Source organism: Scyliorhinus torazame, chromosome 5, assembly GCF_047496885.1.
Source record: "Scyliorhinus torazame isolate Kashiwa2021f chromosome 5, sScyTor2.1, whole genome shotgun sequence".
NCBI lineage: Eukaryota > Metazoa > Chordata > Chondrichthyes > Carcharhiniformes > Scyliorhinidae > Scyliorhinus > Scyliorhinus torazame.
The window spans coordinates 162,809,452-162,823,095 of record NC_092711.1 but is presented as its reverse complement, the minus strand read 5'-3'; the positions used below and the strand labels follow the sequence as shown (position 1 = coordinate 162,823,095).

At 49.2% G+C, this 13,644-nt stretch overlaps 1 protein-coding gene and 1 pseudogene across 1 annotated transcript; one reads left to right on the top strand and one right to left on the bottom strand.

The window, feature by feature from the left end:
- Window positions 1-499: 499 nt before the first annotated feature.
- On the top strand, window positions 500-8,832 carry LOC140420346 (uncharacterized). The gene is made up of 2 exons (XM_072504362.1): window positions 500-1,942; window positions 2,791-8,832. The coding sequence occupies exon 2, from the start codon at window positions 3,158-3,160 to the stop codon at window positions 4,079-4,081; it is 924 nt and encodes a 307-aa protein (XP_072360463.1). The 5' UTR covers window positions 500-1,942; window positions 2,791-3,157; the 3' UTR covers window positions 4,082-8,832.
- A 3,931-nt stretch (window positions 8,833-12,763) lies between these two features.
- On the bottom strand, window positions 12,764-13,243 carry LOC140422718 (large ribosomal subunit protein P1 pseudogene; annotated as a pseudogene).
- Window positions 13,244-13,644: the final 401 nt, after the last annotated feature.

Genomic DNA, 13,644 nt, shown 5'->3' with positions numbered 1-13,644 from the left:
CCCGCCCCTACCCATTGTTCCCCTCCCCCACATATCCTCGAGACAAGGTTTCCAGGCAACCGGCTGACAGTTCCGGCCGTCGGTTCTCTACCCCTCCCCTGACCCAAGACTGCGCATGACTGAGGGAAGGGGGCGCTCACTTCCGCTGACCTGACTGCGAACGTGTTGCCCAGTAGGAAGATTGGAGGGCCGGAAAGATTCTGCTCCTCTACCAATCAGAGCTCCCCCATTGTCTCAATGCGGAAGCTGGACATGGAGGTTTCTCCCGAGCAAGTTCCTCCAACCCTGAATGAGCTTGAACTTCAGACAGACTGAACCTTCCTCCTGTCTTCAACATCTGAGTAAAACACTTTCTTTTCTCCCTCATTCCATTTATTGTCTCATTCTGACCTTCAATTGGTCACTTGCAGCAACTGAAGGGAAAGGAAGTGAATCCAGGGACGGTGCAGACTCTGGAGAGCTTGGCCCAGGTCTCTCTCTCTTAAAGACATTGACATCCTTTGCTCCCTCAGCTTGACACATTTATTTGTCTGGCTAAAATGATGGTCTCTTTCCTAATGTTCACATTTAAAGGGCTGGTTTCCCCAGGAGATGGCTGACAATAAAGGGAACAGTAAACAGGACAAATCAAACCCAACCAATTACTTCCCTGTCGGAATACTCTCCACCATCAGCAAAGTGATGGAAGGAGTTATTAATAGCGCTATCAAGTGGTACTTACTCAGCAAAACCTGCTCACAGACGCTCAGTTTGGGTCCAACCAGGGTCACTCAGCTCCTGACCTCATTACAGCCTTGGTTCAAACATGAACAAAAGAGCTGAATGCCAGAGGTGAGGTGAGAGTGACTGCCCTTGGTATCAAGGCAGCATTTGACCGACTGTGGCATCAAGGAGCCCCAGCTAAACTGGAGTCAATGGGAATCGGAGAAAACTCTCCGCTGGTTGGAGTCATACCTGGCACAAAGGAAGATGGTTGTGGTGGTTGGAGGTCAATCATCTCAGCTCCAGGAGTTCCTCAGGGCACACTCCTAGGCCCAACCATCTTTAGCTACCTCATCAATGACCTCCCTTTCATCATAAGGTGAGAAGTGGGGATGTTTGTGGATGACTGCACAATGTTCAGCACCATTCGTGACTCCTCAGATAATGAAGCAGTCCATGTCCAAGTGCAGCATGCCCTGCACAGCATCCAGATGTTGACTGATAAGTGGCAAGTTACATTTGTGCTACAAGTGCCAGGCAATGACCATCTCCGACAAAGGAGTATCTAACCACCGCCCCTTGACATTCAGTGGCATTAGCATTGCTGAATCCTCCACAACCAACATCCTGAGGGTTATCATTGATCAGAAACTGAACTGGACTAGCCATATTAATATGGTGGCCACCAGGGCAGGCCAAAGACTACAGCGAGTAACGCACCTCCTGACCCCCAAAGCCTGTCCACAAGGCACAAGTCAGGCATATAATAGAATGATCGCTACTTGCCTGGTTGAGTGCAGCTCCAACAACACTCAAGATGCTGCTCTACACCATCCAGAACAAAACAGCCTGCTTGACTGCTCCCCATTTCATGAATATTCAAACACTCCACCACCGATAACCAGTAGCAGCCGTGTATACCATCTACAATGTGCACTGCAGTAACTCACCAAGGTTCCTCCGTCAGCACCTTCCAAACCCACGACTACTACTATCTAGAAGGACAAGAGCAGCAGATACCTGGGAACCCCACTACCTGGAGGTTCACTCACCAGATGGACTTGGAAATATATCACCCTTCCTTCATTGTTGCTGGGGCAACATCCTGGAACTCCTTCCCTGTCAGCACAGGGGATGTACCTACAACTCAAGGACTGCAACGATTCAAGAAGGCAACTCATCACCACCTTCTGAATGGATGGGCAATAAATGCTGGCTGAACCAGCGACTCTCACATCCCGTAAATGAATTTGAATTTTTTAAATATCGGACAGAGATATATCTAGTGTTACATGGAATGTATTAGATATATTATTGATGGTTCTGTAACAAAATACATGTATTATTATTTCTAGTTTTGTAATATAGTACTGTACCTACGTTACATATTTCCAGTCATACAATCATTGCAGCACTGACGGAATCCATTTATGAACTCGAGTCAATGCTGACTCTCTGTACAGCAATCCAGTTAGTCCCATTCCCAATCGACATCCCTGTTCCCCTGCAAGTTTATTTTCTTCAAGTGACTATCCTATTTTATTTTAAATTATTGATCATCTGGACTTCCACAACCCTTGTGGGCAGTGAGTTCCCTGTCATGACCACTCCATGACTAAATAAAATTCTTCCTCAGAATTTCCCTATCTCTAATCAGTAAATGTACTTATATGGAGATTCTCTACTCTTGTACAGGTTTTAGTGAGTTTAGATTTGTTGATCAGCACCTTCAGGAAAATTGGGAGGGAAAGTAAGTGAATACAGTCTGTATATTACACACATTTTTCATCCAGTGATATAGATATATATCTGTCTGGCAGCCTGCATGAAGATTTTCAGGTCTCTGTGTCCAGGACAGGAAGCAGAGAGCTTGGATCTGTCAATCAGCCTGAATCAGCACCTTCAGGAGAATTGGGAGGGTGAATATCAGATACAGCAGAGTGAGAATGGAGGGAGAGTGTGTGGGATTGAGATTTAGAGCATTTCAGCGAAAGAGAGAGGAAAGAATGTTTGATATAAACTAGAATTGTCTGTTCTAAGTTTCTATCCTGTACTCACAATGATTACCATTGTAAAATCTGTTTGCAGGAAGTTCGAACGAGAGGAGTTTGAGGCCGATACCTCAAACTAAATATCACGTCAAGAACTGACTGAGTCACTCAATTCTTGGGAACTGAAGATCATCGGCCTTTGAGTCTAGAAGGAGAAATGTTTGTCTATTCTGTCTGCTTCAAGAGATTTTAAACATCAGTGCGTCTGGAAAAGCACTGAGACAGACACACACACCCGTGTGAGACTGTTACAGAGCACTGACTGTGGAAAGAGCTTTAACCACTGACACAGCCTGAAAAAATACTACGCCATTCACAGCAGGGAGAGACTATATAGGTGTTCTGTGTGTGGACCAGGCTTCAACTGATCGTCCAACGTGGTGAGACGCAAGATCATCCGGACCATGGAGAAACCATGGAAATGTGAGGATTGTGGAAAGGGGTTCAAAGGTCCGTATGGACTGGAAAGGCATCAACGCAGTCACACTGGAGCGAGGCCGTTCACCTGCTCTGTGTGTGAGACGGGATTCACAGCCCCGTGCCAGCTGGAAAGGCATCAACGCAATCACACTGGAGAAAGGCCTTTCACCTGCTCTCAGTGTGAAAAGGGATTCACTGACATAGGCAACCTGCGGAGACACGAAAGAGTTCACACTGGAGAGAGGCCTTTCACCTGCTCTCAGTGTGAAAAGGGATTCACTGACATTGGTAGCCTGCGGAGACACGAACGAGATCACACTGGAGAGAGGCCTTTCACCTGCTCTGACTGTGGGAAGGAATTCACTCGGTTATTCCACCTGCAGAGACACCATCGAGTTCACACTGGGGAGAGTCCGTTCACCTGCACTGTGTGTGGGAAGGAATTCACTCAGTTACCCAACCTGCAGAGACACCAGAGAGTTCACACCGGGGAGAGGCCGTTCATCTGCACTGTGTGTGATAAGGGATTCACTCGGTTATCCCACCTGCAGAGACACCAGAGCGCTCACACTGGGGAGAGGCCATTCACCTGCACTGTGTGTGATAAGGGATTCACTCGCTTACCCCACCTGCAGAACCACCAGCGAGTTCACACCGGGGAGAAGCCGTTCATCTGCAATGTGTGTGATATGGGATTCACTCAATTATCCAGCCTGCTGAAACACAATGTCACTCACACCAAGAGCAGGCCCTTTAAATGCTCTGAATGCAGGAGGGGTTTCAAAAGCTCACAGCTACTGATGTCCCACCAGCGCGTTCACTCTGAGGAGAGACCGTTCACTTCTCCGACTGGAAAAAGCTTCACTCGGTCATCACTTGCTGAACCACAATGTCACTCACAGCAATGAGAGACCCTTTAAATGCTCCGACTGTGGGAGTGGATTTAAAAGCTCTCGGGTACTGAGGGAACACCAGCGCATTCACACTGAGGAGAGACCGCTCAGCTGCTCTCACTGCACAAAGAGATTTCAAACATCATCCACATTGCGGAGACACCAGCAAGTTCACACTGGAAAGAAGCCATTCACCTCTCACTGTGGGGAGGGATTCAGTCAGTCGTCCAACATGCGGAGACACCAAAGGATTCACAAGTGATGACGGGTTAGATTCTGCTATTATTCCTGCTGTTAATCACATCCAGGACTGAACCTGGAGTGGGTGAAGGTGTTTGCCTCCTCGTCAACTCCTCCTGATGCTCGGATGTGGCGACCCTGGTGAACTACTGCTCCCCGGACCTGGAATACCCGACTGTGAAGTACAGTCCATACTGCCTTCCACGGAGTTCACTTCTGCCATCATCACGGCGGTCTACATCCCACCCCAGGCGGAAGTGAAGAAGGCCCTTGATGAATTGTAACCGCTATAAATAACAATGAAGCAGAATACCTGGCGGCCTTGTTCATCGTGGCCGGGGACTTTAACCAGGCCAACCTCAAGTGTACTGCCAAAATTCCACCAACACATCTCCTGTCCCGACAGGGGCCCCAACATCCTTGATCACTGCCACACAAACATCAAGGGTGCCTGATGATCCATCCCCTGACCGCATTTCGTAAAATCGGACCACGATATGGTGCTCCTTCTCCCAGCATACAAGCAGAAACTTAAGCAGGAGAATCCGTTTAAGAAGGTTGATGCAACGGAAGAGCTCCTACGCGACTGCTTAGTGTCAGTGGACTGGTCCATATTCAAGAACAAGGGCAGCATGGTAGCACAAGTGGATAGCACTGTGGCTTCACAGCACCAGGGTCCCAGGTTCGATTCCTTGCTGGGTCACTGTCTGTGCGGAGTCTGCACGTTCTCCCTGTTTCTGCGTGGGTTTCCTCCGGGTGCTCCGGTTTCCTCCCAAAGACTTGCAGGTTAGGTGGATTGGCCATGGTAAATTGCCCTAGGTGACCAAAAAAGGTTAGGAGGGGTTATTGGGTTACAGGGATAGGGTGGAAGTGAGGGCTTAAGTGGGTTGGTGTAGACCCGATGGGTCGAATGGCCTCCTTCTGCACTGTATGTTCTATGTTAACTCAGCAGCCAACCTAGACGAGTATGCCAGCACCGTCACAGACTTCATCAGTAAATGTGTAGAAGATTGCGTGCAAAAGAAGGTAGTCTGTACGTTACCCAACCAGAATCCATGGTTTCATTGGGAGGTTCACTCCCGACTGAAGGTGTTCAAGGCAGGCAACCCTGACCTATACAAGAAATCTATATATGACCTCCGCAAAGCCAACAGGGACTCCCAAGTGACAATACCAAACTAATCTTGAGTCGCAGACTAACGACAGGGACTCTCATTGGTTGTGCCAGGTCATGCACCCAGATCCTGCACTGACCCACTGGCAGGTGTGTTTGCGAACATCCTCAATCTCTCCCTCCTCCGTTCCAAGGTTCCCATCGGCTTCAAGAAGACCACCATCATACCGGTGCCAAAGAAGAACCAGGCAACGTGCCTTAATGGCTACCATCAGGTGGCCTTGACATCAATCATTATGAATTGCTTCGAGATGTTGGACACATCAACTCCATACTCGCAGCATTCCTTGATCCACTGCAATTCGCATACCGCCACAACCGGCAGATGCCATCTCCCTGGCCCTATACTCGCCCCCGAAGCATCTCGACAACAAGGACTCCTACGTCAGACTCCTACTCATTGACTACAGCTCCGCCTTCAACGCCATAATCCCAGCCAAGCTCATATCAAAACTCCAAAACTTCGGACTAGGCTCCTCCCTCTGCACTGGATCCTCGACTTTCTGACCCACAGACCACAATCAGTAAAGATAAACAACAACACCTCCTCCATGATAGTTCTCAATTCAGGAGCCCCGCAAGGCTGCACTGCCTATACACAAATACGACTGCATGGCAAAATTTAGCTCCAAATCCATCCACATGTTTGCTGATGACACGACTAGTGGTTCGGATCACGAACATGTCCATGATAGTCCTCAATACCGGGGCCCACAAGGCTGCGTACTTAGCCCCCTACTACGCTCGTTATACACACGACTGTGTGGCAAAATCTGTTCCCGCTCCATCTACAAGTTTGCTGATGACACGACGTAATGGGTCGGATATCAAACAACGATAAGTCAGAGTCCAGGAGAGAGATAGAGAACCTAGTGGCATGGTGTAATAACAATCTCTCCCTCAATGTCAGCAAAACTAAGGAGCTGGTCATTGACTTCAGGAAGCAAAGTATCGTACACACCCCTGTCTGCATTAATGGGGCTGAGGTGGAGATGGTTAGCAGCTTCAAATTCTGAGGTGTGCACATCACCAGCATTCTGTCCTGGTCCACCCACATCGACGCTACGACCAAGAAACATATACTTAGGAAACTAAGGAAATTCAGCATGTCCACACCGATTGCCACATGGGCGGCACGGCAACACATGGTTAGCATTGTTGCTTCACAGCGCCAGCGTCCCAGGTTTGATTCCCGCTTGGGTCATTGTCTGTGCAGAGTATGCATGTTCTCCCCGTGTCTGCGTGGGTTTCCTCCGGGTGCTCCGGTTTCCTCCCACAAGTCCCGAAAAACATGCTTGTCAGGTGAATTGGACATTCTGAATTCTCCCTCAGTGAACCCGAACAGGCGCCAGAGTGTGACGACTAAGAGATTTTCACAGTAACTTCATTGCAGCGTTAACGTAAGCCTACTTGTGACAATTATGAAGATTATCATTGACTTTTACCAATTATTACAGGTGCACCAACTTTTACAGGAGCACCATAAAAAACATCTTATCTGGCTGCATCATAGCTTGTGTTTCATAGTTTCATAGAATTTACAGTGCAGAAGGAGGCCATTTGGCCCATCGAGTCTGCACCGGCTCTTGGAAAGAGCACCCCACCCAAGGTGTTATGGGCCAGTGTTCAGAAAACTCCAAAGTATATCATGGAGTTCACCTGACCTACAATTGTTTATTGATTTTGGTTCCGATGAGTACAAGGGCTGCCTTTCGGGTGTTATTCAACAGAGGCCTTAACCACTTTTAATCAAAACAAGATTTATTCTCCGAATTTAGTTAATATTTTTATAAACACACACAGTAAGCATTTTTCTCAATTACAAACATAAATACCCCACACAGCTACAGTAATCTATGTATAACCCTTAATAAATTCCCCCCTTTAACTGTTCCAATTTAATAACAAGATCCATAAACCAGTACCTCCTTTTCAAAGGTGTGGCCCAGCACACAGCACTCAAGACCTGGTATGGATGCTCTTGTTTCCTTTCCAAAACAGCAGGTTTGAATTCCTTCCAGAAAGCAATTATTTCTTTTCAAGTTATCAAGCCGCCTGGAAACAGCTTTTAAAATAAAGATAGAGAGAGAGGCCAAAATACTCCTCTTTCTGAGTACAGCAGCCAAAAATGTGAGAACGAAAGCAGAAAGCTCAGAGACACAAAACAGCCCTAAACCAAAGCGAAAGTAAAACCAACTCCCAGAGCCACAGCCCAGCTCCACCCACACAATGACATCACAGAAGCCATGTGATAAGACAAAAACATTTCTTAAAGGGACACTCCCATGACACTTGATATGGCAACTGCCCAGCCCAAGACTGTAAGAAACTACAGAGAGTTGTGAACACAGTCCAGTCCCTCACATGAACCCGCCTCCCGTTCATTGACTCTGTCTACCCCTCCCGCTGCTTTGGGAAAGCGGGCAGCAAAATCAAAGACCCTCCCACCGAGGTTATTCTCTTTTCCAATCTCTTCCATTGGGCAGGAGATACAAAAGTCTGAGAACTTGCAATAACAGATTCAAAACAGCTTCTTCCCCGCTGTTACCAGATTCTGGAATGACCCTCTTATGGACTGAACTGATCTCTCCACACACCTTCTCTACTGAGTAGCACGACACTCCGTATGCTTCACCCGATGTCTACGTATTTATATTATGTATTTATCATATGGCCTATGTTTTTTCATGTATAAAATGATCTGCCTGTATTGTACACAGAACAATACGTTTCACTTTACCTCGGTGCACGTGAATAAATTTAATCAAATCAAACTTTGTTCATTCTGACACTTGGTGAAGTGGGAGGGTCGGAGGGTTTCTTTCTGCTAGATTGGCCGGTCTAATGGCTTTGCTTCCAGTGGATTATGATCTTTGAGCCTGGGGGAGAACACATTTCCACTGGAATGATCCACAAAGGCTGAAGTACATTTATTTTATCCTGGATAGTAAATACTGTCATTCCCCCACCACAGGTGGATCTAAAATAAACCAGATGGGTTTTTACAACTATCGACAATGCTTTCATGGTCATCGATGACTTTTAATTCCAGATTTTGTATTAATTTAAATTTCACCATCTGCCGAACCTGGATCCCTATTACATTACCCTGGGTCTCTGGATTACTCGTCTGGCTATTGTTTTCCAAGATGTGTTTTGTGAGAGGTGAAGTCACTGTAGCCGTTTTTGAGTTGTTTCTTTTACGTCCTGTACTTTCCCACTAACCTGCAGACAAAACAGCTGCAACTGTACTGTGTATAAACGTGTGTTATTGTAACTACTCCTTGAGATGATTCGATTCGCTGAAGCATTCCCTGCATGTTTGTAATAAAGATTCCTAAACTTTAACCAACTCTAGACTCCGAGTGACATTTGTCCCACAACAGTCTGGTGTCAGGAACAGGATCCACTGACGGCTCTGATGAAAGGAAAGTCCCCGTGGACAGCAGATACCGGGGTGAGTATTGTTTGTTTTATACCACCCGTGTTTAGTTCAGTCTGACTGACCACTGGGGACTCCTCAGAACCTCAGGGATCTGTTTCTGGTCTGTTTCTTTGACATCCATTCAATGTAATTTCAATAACTGGAACATTTCAGGCAGGGAATTATCGGTTTTACACCAAGGATATGTTTGGGGGCGATGCTGAAGTCCCCGTGACTGAGAGGGTTTTGTAGCTGCTGACAAATGAGGGGATAAAGCCGTACGGGAGGTGAAACAGAAAGAGTTAGGCAGTTGGACAGAGTTTGGCGTGTGTTCAGAGGTCCCAGATAGGGGTCAGCCAGCATTATCACATCGATGGATCTGCACAGAAAAGGTCCAACCAGATGGAACTTATAAGGCCCAAGGTGAGGTTAGTGGCGCGGGGATTTGAAGAAGCTTTGGGAGATAAAGAGGTCAGAGTGGACTCACCCACAGCAGGAAAGGTAATTTTGAAATTTCTTTGGTCCTTTTCGTGACATTTTCTCGGAACGTTCAGTCAAGAAACATAAAAGCTGCATTTGCGCTGGGGGATCACCTCCAGAGGGCGGTGTTTCTACAACCTCCTAAGGTGCCAGATGTAGATGGAAGACTTTGGAAGTTCAATAAGTTTGTCCATGTTTTGAACGATGTTTCAGGGTGTATGGCACTTCTCAGTTCGATCAGTTTTGTGCAAGTCGGGTTGTCCCTACCTGAAGGCAGAAGCTGCCGTGCTTTATTGGTACGAAGGCAGGAAACTCTCGGGCATCTTTAAGATGCATGTTGATGACTGCCTATGTGGTGATACTAGTGAGTTCCAAAATAATGTTACTGACAGGATCAGAACAACATTTAAGGTTTGGAGTCGGGCTTCTGGGACCTTTAAATAAATTAGATTGGAAATCGGGCAGTGTGGGTCTGACGTAACTTTACATCAACAATCTCAGGGAGACAGTATGAACCCTGTCACAGTCAATGGGGCCGGGGCCTCACACAGAAAGAGGAAGGTGTTTCCAAAGCTGGGACTGAGCTGCTGCAAAGTTGAATTGACGAATGGGGCACACAGGCAAGGCCGGATACAAGTTTTGATGTCTTTGAGCTGAGTTCTGTAATGAAACATCCAGAGGTCAAGGATATTTAAAGTGCAAACAAAAATTAAAAAATACAAGATGGAGAAATGTGTGCTGAAATTTCCATCTTTGAGAGGGGAAAGGTCACCGCGGGGTCAACAAAGAAGATGGAGGCTGGAGCACCAGGGGAGGCCGCAGTGCTTACGGCTGAAGAACTAACTAAGGTGATGGCTGCGGAATTCCAAAAGCGGCGCAGATTGAGAAATGTATGGAGATGGTGAGGAAGGAGATGCAGGAGGTTTTGAGTGTGCTGGTGGAGGAGGCGGTTTCCCCGGTGAAGACGGCGGTGGCGAGCGCAGTGGCGGAGGTGCGAGAGCAAGGGGAGGCGCTGAAGGAAGTGGAGGAGACGGTATTGCAGCACGGTGATCAACTTGCGTCGATGGGGAAGGAGATGCGGAAGGTGATGGACACGAACAAGAATCTGCGAGGAAAAATGGAAGATCTGGAAAACAGATCCAGGCGACAGAATTTGAGGGTCGTGGGGCTGCCCGAAGGAGTTGAAGGACCGAAGCCGACTGAGTATTTTGCCGCGATGCTGGCAAAACTACTGGGGGAGGGGGAGGACCCCTCCCAATATGAACTGGATCGGGCTCATCAGTCGTGGAGGCCTGTACCAAAGGCGAGTGAGCCGCCAAGGGCAGTGACTCTGTGCTTCCGTAGGTACAGTGTGAAGGAGAAGGTCCTGAGCTGGGCCAAGCAGAAGCGGGTGGTGCAGCGGGCTGGAGCTGGTATACGTGTATACCAGGACTTTACGGTGGAGCTGCCGAGGAGGTGGGCTGCCTTCAACCGGGTGAAGACGGCACTGTACATTGGCAAGGTGCAGTGTGGCATTGTATATCCAGCGAAGCTGAGGGTGACTTACAAGCTCAGGGACTTTTATTTTGGAACGGTGGAAGCAGCGGAGGAGTTTGCGAGGGCAGAAGGACTGTGGCAGAACTGACAAATTGAGGAATGGTCATGTGCCGATGTAACCTCAGGACTGTATTTTCTTTTTTTTTGTTTTTTTGTATCACTGCGCGCGGGGGTAGAGGCTAAAGGAGCCAATGTTGCATAGATTTGGACAAGGGAAGGGACGGGACTTTCATTCGAAAGGAGGGCTCTTTGGGGTGTAGGTGGATATGCGGGGTTTGTGTGCTAAAAGGGGATCTTTGGGCTTTCCTAGGGCCGGGCAAGGGGGAAAGGGACCCGGGTGGGGGCCTCCACGCTGGCCGGTTTAAGCCGGCCAGTGAACGGGAGTGAGGTGGGGGGAGGGGCTGCGGCCATCGGAGCCTGACAGAACAGGGTCCGAGTGGTCTCGCCGCGGTGGAGAGTTGGGGGTAGGGATCCGAGGTTGGGGGAGGGAACCGAGGTTGGGAGGAGGAGTTTTACAAGAGCCAGTGGATGGGAAGAGCTGGAGACGTTGGGGGGGGCGGGGTACAACTGTGGGGTATCATGCACGGTACTCTCTTAGAGGCTGGATGGCGTTGGGTGGGGGGGGGGGCGTGGGGTGGAGAGCCGTGTAGATTAAGGGTGACTACGGGTAATCCCTGATTCCTTTTTGTCATTTGTTTATGTAAACATGTGGGTTGAGGTTTGGGGGTTGGTGGGCGGATGGGATCGTTGTTATTATGGGGATTGACATATCTTGTTGATTATTGTTTATTGTTGATGGGTGTAAATGTGGGAGAAAACGTGAAAAAGGAGAATAAAACATTTTTTTTTTAAAAAGAAAGAAATTTCCATCTTTGGGTGAGCTGCAAAATGTAAAATGGATTTTTTAATCCATTTTAGGCAGCGGAGATTCGGCGGGGGCGGGAATCGCGCCGCGCCGGTTGGCAGGCCCCCCCCCGCTCGATTCTCCGGCCCGGATGGGCCAAAGTCCCGCCGCTAAAATGCCTGTCCCGCCGGCGTAAATTAAATCACCTACCTTACCGGCGGGACAAGGCGGCGCGGGTGGGCTCCGGGGTCCTGGGGGGGCGCGGGGCGATCTGGCACCGAGGGTTGCCCCCACGGTGGCCTGGCCCGCGATCGGGGCCCACCGATCCGCGGGCGGGCCTGTGCCATGGGGGCACTCTTTCCCTTCCGCCTCCTCCACGGTCTCCACCATGGCGGAGGCGGAAGAGACTCCCTCCACTGCGCATGCGCGGGAATGCTGTCAGCGGCCGCTAACGCTCCCGCGCATGCGCCGCCCGGAGATGTCATTTCCGCGCCAGCTGGTGGGGCACCAAAGGCCTTTTCCGCCAGCTGGCGGGGCGGAAATTCCTCCGGCGCCGGCCTAGCCCCTCAATGTTGGGGCTCGGCCCCCAAAGATGCGGAGCATTCCGCACCTTTGCGGCGGCGCGATGCCCGTCTGATTTGCGCCGTTTTGGGCGCCAGTCGGCGGACATCGCGCCGTTTCCGGAGATTTCCGCCCAGTGTTTTTCAAACTTTTTTTCCGGGGACCCATTTTTACTAACTGGCCAACCTTCGGGACCCACGCCGGCCGACCTTCGCGACCCACGTCAGCCGACCTTCGCGACCCACCATTTTCTCTTACATTGTTTGCTGCTGACAAAATGGAGGAATCACAATCTCGCCCAAAGCACATGACGGCGACGTTCGGGGGCTGTGACCTGCTCTCTGCCTCCCTCAGGCAGGAAGATTATATAGAATTTTTAAAAAAATCTTCTGCGTCTCCGATTGTGTAAATTTTCGATCCTCAGCCGCAGCAGCTGGCTTTTATATTCAATTTTTATTTATTTTTTGTAAATTGTAACAATGTTGTTGCACGGCACGTTTAATCAAAGAGACCAAAGCCCATGTCATCGTCAGACTCTTCAGATTCTTCCTGTTTCTTCTCGTCCTTTTCCTCTTCAGCAGCAACATGGGCAGCGGTGGAAACAACTGATGCAGCAGCTGGGGCACGGCTACCAGCACCAACGTTGCAGATCAAACTATTGACGTCAATATTAGCCAATGCCTTGGCAAACAGACTAGGCCAGAAAGGCTCAATGGTCACACCAGCTGTTTTAATCAGGACATTGAGTTTGTCTTCGGTGACGGTGACCTCGTCGTTGTGCAGGATGAGGGTGCTGTAGATCCAGGCGAGTTCCGAGGTGGAGGCCATGGCGCTGGATCTCTGCTGGTGGGTCCGATGGTGCTAGTCGCCGGGGGGGAAACTCGGCCTTAGCTTCATTCAGAAGAACCAAGCACTTCCGAACCAGACAGAGCGAGCAGCAGCCGGCTTTTAACTATGACAGCTGTGAGCGGCCCTTTTACCATATAAAAGAAATGCTGCTGCACTGCGCATGCGTGCCTGATCATCGCACAGTGCGGCGCACTATTTTATATGGTAAAAAGGCCGCTCGCAGCTGGCATAGTTAAAAGCTGGCTGATGCGGCTGTTGCGCGCAAATTTGCGCAATCGGGAGTGCCGTGACGGACGGCTCCGCGACCTTCCCAACACACACCCACGACCCCCTAGCGAGTCGCACCCCCGACTTTGAAGATCACTGTTCTAAACCTCTTTTTGCAGTGCGAGCAGTTTAATGGTCTCTCCTCGGTGTGAACCCGTTGGTGTTTCATCATTTGGGATGAATCACTGAATCGCTTCCCACAG